Consider the following 6,444-nt stretch of genomic DNA (forward strand, 5'->3'; position numbering starts at 1 on the left):
TCATAGAAGTATGATAACACATTCACGAATACCAGTTTTATGTATAGTATATTCCGGGTTGTTTTGAATAGCTTCTAATTATGTGTTCTTTGTTTTGCCTCTACTCTACCCGCGCTCACTAACGCCAACTTCCCCTCGTCATATCCTTGAGGCGGCAGCTGCACCAGCTGTCAGCGGTTAGCTACTGTAGCCAATTGAAAGGCATTGGCCGCCTGAGATTGCCGTGCTTTCTCCTATTGATTGCGCGCGGATACAGTAATGTGGACGAGCGTGGCACTAGTGTCTTGCAGTCAGTCCTACTAGTGGAGCTGAGCTGGGCTAGTGTCAGCCGGTAACGGAGTCCGGTGCACACAGAACGAGGGAAGCTTTTCACCAAAATAACATTTCATCAAAATCGCCAATGGTCCAATCGGAGGAGCTTGTTTTCTTAATCAGATCAGCTAGTTTGTCATCCACCATCTTTGGGACGGATAAGTCCCAGCCTCTCTCTCTCTCACACACTCTCCTCTCACAGTTGCAGAAAATTGCTCCGCAGCCCTGTGCTGCACCTTAATGAACCCAATTGGTGCACTGTGAGCGACCATCATAAATCTGGAGGATTTTCAGCATCTTCGGGGTTGTTTATGAATTTGCTTAGGCAGACCCTTCTAAGGAGTTGAGAACATACACGGGTTGGAGAAATTGCGAAAATGGCACAAAACGTGGTTCTATTTTTATTGTGGCTTTCGGGCAGATCACTTGCGGGATTTCCCAATCAGATTAATATAGGTAAGTGTTTCGTAAAATAATTCTAAGATAGTTTTAGAATCATTTTGGCTTTTCGCCGGTCATTTTATGGATAATGCCGGTCTTTCGGAGTATGACCTTTATCGGGTGCGTTATTAAGTCGGTTGCTTTGCTTGAAGTAATAAATATTGAACTTGCTCCGCCACTTTGATTACAGATTCTAAGAAATACAACGTTAGAAAAATGCTTGAAAGAAATTACCTCATTGAATGGTTCACGGGAAAATGTTGCAACTTCAAACGGGGGAAAATTGTAGGGAGCAATTCCGCAATAACACGTTTCTGTAGACAGAATGATGAGGGGTAAAGAAGGATTATGTGTGATTTATTTATCCTAATTCATTTGACGCACGATCCTGCCTACATGATCCGTGTTGTTTGCTTTAACACTTGAGAGTCGTGTATAAACAGAATGACGGAGATCCCTGCAGTTTAACAATTCTTTAATAAGCTACATACAAGTCAAGTGCCACTGAAGTCGATGTCTTCCTCAAGTTTTGCTGGACAGGCAGTAGATGGGCTACCCTACCTACTGTCCGTGGGTTGGTTTTGCAAGGGCCAGTGGTGGTTCCATCCGGCGTCTATAAAAATATGAGGCAGAGAGAGTTGGATGTAAAATGTGTGTAAATAAAGATGACGGGAAATGGTAGCCGAAGTTAATTATGTATCTGTATGTCTTCAAGGTGGTCTGTTCATGCGGTCCACTGTGCAGGAGCACAGTGCGTTTAGGTTCGCTGTTCAGCTCTACAACACCAACCAGAACACTACGGAGAAACCCTTCCATCTCAACTACAACGTAGACAACCTCGAGTCGTCCAACAGCTTCTCAGTCACCCATGCATGTAAGTACAGAGCTGTTTTCAATTAAAATCTCCCTCTGCTCTGAATATGTCCAGATTTCCACTTGAACACACACACACACACACACACACACACACACACACACACACACACACACACACACACACACACACACACACACACACACACACACACACACACACACACACACAGCATTCATGATAACATAGTGAATACATGGTATGAAAATGCTTTTGCTTGGTAGGCCTACTGTAGATAAGACCAGGGTACAGAGGATGGGGTACCAGAGTGCCTTGTGAGATGTTTCAATGGTTCACTATTGTTCCGTCACACCGATGGTTCACTATTGTTACGTCACACCGATGGTTCACTATTGTTATGTCACACCGATGGTTCACTATTGTTACGTCACACCAATGGTTCACTATTGTTACGTCACACCAATGGTTCACTATTGTTACGTCACACCAATGGTTCACTATTGTTACGTCACACCAATAGTTCACTATTGTTACATCACACCAATGGTTCACTATTGTTACGTCACACCAATGGTTCACTATTGTTACGTCAAACCAATAGTTCACTATTGTTACGTCACACCAATGGTTCACTATTGTTACGTCACACCAATGGTTCACTATTGTTACGTCACACCGATGGTTCACTATTGTTACGTCACACCGATGGTTCACTATTGTTACGGCACACCGATGGTTCACTATTGTTACGTCACACCAATGGTTCACTATTGTTCCGTCACACCAATGGTTCACTATTGTTCCGTCACACCAATGGTTCACTATTGTTACGTCACACCAATGGTTCACTATTGTTACGTCACACCAATAGTTCACTATTGTTACGTCACACCAATGGTTCACTATTGTTACGTCACACCAATGGTTCACTATTGTTACGTCTACGTCACACCAATGGTTCACTATTGTTACGTCACACCAATGGTTCACTATTGTTACGTCACACCGATAGTTCACTATTGTTACGTCACACCGATGGTTCACTATTGTTATGTCACACCGATGGTTCACTATTGTTACGTCACACCGATGGTTCACTATTGTTACGTCACACCGATGGTTCACTATTGTTACGTCACACCAATGGTTCACTATTGTTACGTCACACCGATGGTTCACTATTGTTACGTCACACCGATGGTTCACTATTGTTACGTCACACCAATGGTTCACTATTGTTACGTCACACCAATGGTTCACTATTGTTACGTCACACCAATGGTTCACTATTGTTACGTCACACCAATGGTTCACTATTGTTACGTCACACCAATGGTCACCAACCTTTTCTAAGTCAAGATCACTTTGTGAGTCGGACATGACTAAGCCTATGCCACATTAACCAATTATAAACAATTATGTAACACTTATGTTTTTGCAGTAGGCTATAGACCCAATATATTATCACTGCATATTGGCTATGCTTTATTCGATTTATTATTATTTTTATTATTATTATTTATTGGGCTTATATTGCCGTCAATGTTGTTCTCAGACCACACTGGTAATAGATCATGTGTTGTATTACTTGTGAGGCACAGCTGAGTGACCATAATTATTAGCTTTTTTTTTACTGGACTGATGGTCAGTCTGAGGGGAGGGAGCAGCGGTGAGGCTGCCTCTCACCCGACTCAACGTCCCTCCGTTCTCCCTCCCTCCGCTGAGAAAACGGGGACACAGTCTTCCAGCTGATGGCGAAACTCAAGTCGCATTGCATTATTTCTGCCTGGTGCACCAATTCATGTTGTTACTCCTATGACCAGAGAAAGTGAAATCTTCCTCTCTACTAAAAAGGACACAAGCCGTTAGTAATAACAACGCTAGCTTATGGAAACACTGTGCTGTAGTCATTCATTGCAGTTGCAGTGCTGGTTGTAGCGTGAGTGGAAGTAGGAAGAATACACATTTTATGGCTTATAAAAGTGTTGAACAGTGTTGACGGTGCTGAATAACAACTTAAACATGAACTTACTCATAAAAGCAGCATCTCTTTGCTGTATTCATTGTCTCTCTCTAGTCATGGTTTTAAAAGTTTTGAAATCTCACAGTATCAATTTCACTGTGCATTCAAGGTTTCTTTTTACAGTCTATGGCTCAAGGAAACTGTGCAGACACGGTGATCTGAGCTATCTGATTGGCCAGCGGTAGGCCTATAGGTGCACTTGATTTGCTCTCTGGGCCTGCCGGGCAGGTGGAGTTCTACCTTCAGACACGTGAAATGGTTAAAAATGGGAACACTTTGCCTTTCCGGCACTAGGGCTGCTGAATCAAGTGCAACTACTGCCAACAGCGCAAAGTGGGAAAAAAATGGCAAGGCAAGGCTTTATCCTTGTTTTTTTTTACACAAATGTTTGGTGATCGACTAGGAATGCCTAGGAGATAGACCAATCAAGATAGACATGTCTCAATGGTTCCCTGTTGGTATAGGCTGCATGATATTACTAATGTAAATATCTCCGTAGCGAATACAAACCAAGATGTGCATCTCAAATAGCACCTTATTCATTTTGTAGTGCACTACTTTTGGCCAGCGCCCCATCAAAAGTAGTGCACTACAAAGGGAATAGGTCTCTGGTCAACAGTAGTGCACTACAAAGGGAATAGGTCTCTGGTCAACAGTAGTGCACTACAAAGGGAATAGGGCTCTGGTCTAAAGTAGTGCACTATCAAGGGAATAGAGTGCCATTTGGGACAAGAATACAAATGAAATTCCCTTGGCAACATCCCGAGGAGAAGATCACGGATATATGATAGGGAAGGCACGGTATCTTTACAGTGAGAGAGAGAGGCTGTATGACCTTGGAGAGGAAAGACAAGAAAAGATGAACAAAATGTACAATAACCATGGTGCCAAGGATTCCATGTGGGTGGTTTCAGCATGCTCCTTAACAGACGTAAAACATCAGAATAGTGTTTTTAATCTAGGTAGGAGTATCGGCTCTGATTTGGATATCTCCATATTTAAAAAGAGTTGGAGTAGCCTTTCAGATCATAATGAATAATATTACATCGACAGAGGGACCTAAACACCTGATCCTAGACCAGCACTCCATCTCGGAGATGCTTTACAATCAATGTAGACTCCACTCCATCAATAACAGGCTTCTCCCTACATGCTGCAGTTACATGTAGTGCCTCTCAGTGTGGCCAATGGCTTATTCATCCAGTCATACATTCAAACTGCTCTCCTCTCTAGTTTATTCAAACCTCTCTCTGCTCTACTCTACTGTGTTCAAACTGCACTCTGCTCTGCTCTCTCTGCTCTGCTCTCAACTGTGATCAAACTTCTCTCTGCTCTGGTCTCTACTGTGTTCAAACTGCACTCTGCTCTGGTCTCTACTGTGTTCAAACTGCACTCTGCTCTGCTCTCTACTGTGTTCAAACTGCACTCTGCTCTGCTCTCTACTGTGTTCAAACTGCACTCTGCTCTGCTCTCTACTGTGTTCAAACTGCACTCTGCTCGGCTGTCTCCGCTCCACTGTTTTCAATCTGCACTCTGCTCTGCTCTCTACTGTGTTCAATCTGCACTCTGCTCTGCTCTACTGTGTTCAAACTGCACTCTGCTCTGCTGTCTCCGCTCTACTGTGTTCAAACTGCACTCTGCTCTGCTCTCTACTGTGTTCAATCTGCACTCTGCTCTGCTGTGTTCAAACTGCACTCTCTGCTCTCTACTGTATTCAAACTGCACTCTGCTCTCCTCTCTCTGCTCTCTACTGTGTTCAAACTACACTCTGCTCTGCTCTCTGTGTCCTAACTCCTCTCTGCTCTCTTTGCTTTACTGTGTTCAAACTGCACTCTGCTCTGCTATCTGTTGTGTTCAATCTGCACTCTGCTCAGCTGTCTCTCTCTACTGTGTCTCTGCTTTACTCTCTCTCCTCTCTACTGTGTTCAAACTGCACTCTGCTCTCCTCTCTACTGTGTTCAAATTGCACTCTGCTCTGCTCTCTACTGTGTTCAAACGTCTCTCTGCGCTGCTCTCTTCTGTGTTCAAACGTCTCTCTGTTCTGCTCTCTACTGTGTTCAAACGTCACTCTGCGCTGCTCTCTTCTGTGTTCAAACGTCTCTCTGCGCTGCTCTCTTCTGTGTTCAAACGTCTTTCTGCGCTGCTCTCTTCTGTGTTCAAACGTCTTTCTGCGCTGCTCTCTTCTGTGTTCAAACGTCTCTCTGCGCTGCTCTCTTCTGTGTTCAAACGTCTCTCTGCGCTGCTCTCTTCTGTGTTCAAACGTTTCTCTGCGCTGCTCTCTACTGTGTTCAAACGTCTCTCTGCGCTGCTCTCTTCTGTGTTCAAACGTCTCTCTGCGCTGCTCTCTTCTGTGTTCAAACGTCTCTCTGCGCTGCTCTCTTCTGTGTTCACACGTCTTTCTGCGCTGCTCTCTTCTGTGTTCAAACGTCTCTCTGCGCTGCTCTCTTCTGTGTTCAAACGTCTCTCTGCGCTGCTCTCTTCTGTGTTCAAACGTTTCTCTGCGCTGCTCTCTACTGTGTTCAAACGTCTCTCTGCGCTGCTCTCTTCTGTGACATTGATGTGAATGGCATTCTTTTATGATGCTGTATATTGTGTTCCCTGTGGCCTCGTTTAGATCTGATTACAGGCAACGTAAAGAAAGCGTAATGAAGGAAACGATGACAAGGGAAATGGAGGAGAGGGAATGGGAGACGGAAAGGGAGGAGATGAAAAGGGAGGAGAGGGAACGAGAGAAGGAAAGAGAGGAGAGGGAACGAGAGAAGGAAAGAGAGGAAATGGAAAGAAAAGGGGAGGATAGGGTAGAAAGGAAAGGGAAGGAAAAAGAAGGAAGGGC

At 44.2% G+C, this 6,444-nt stretch overlaps 1 protein-coding gene across 2 annotated transcripts in view; it reads left to right on the top strand.

Moving 5' to 3' along the window:
• The first annotated feature begins 230 nt into the window (after window positions 1-230).
• gria3b (glutamate receptor, ionotropic, AMPA 3b) overlaps window positions 231-6,444 on the top strand; it is a 195,054-nt gene continuing 188,840 nt past the window's right edge. Inside the window, exons 1-2 of one of the 2 annotated variants that reach the window (XM_029722136.1) lie at window positions 231-768; window positions 1,469-1,627. In XM_029722136.1, coding sequence (XP_029577996.1) covers window positions 690-768; window positions 1,469-1,627 — 238 coding nt within the window. In that variant the 5' untranslated portion in view covers window positions 231-689. The remainder of the gene's footprint in view (window positions 769-1,468; window positions 1,628-6,444) is intronic. The other variant, XM_029722132.1, reaches the window with a different exon arrangement.

This window comes from Salmo trutta, chromosome 3, assembly GCF_901001165.1.
Source record: "Salmo trutta chromosome 3, fSalTru1.1, whole genome shotgun sequence".
Lineage (NCBI taxonomy): Eukaryota > Metazoa > Chordata > Actinopteri > Salmoniformes > Salmonidae > Salmo > Salmo trutta.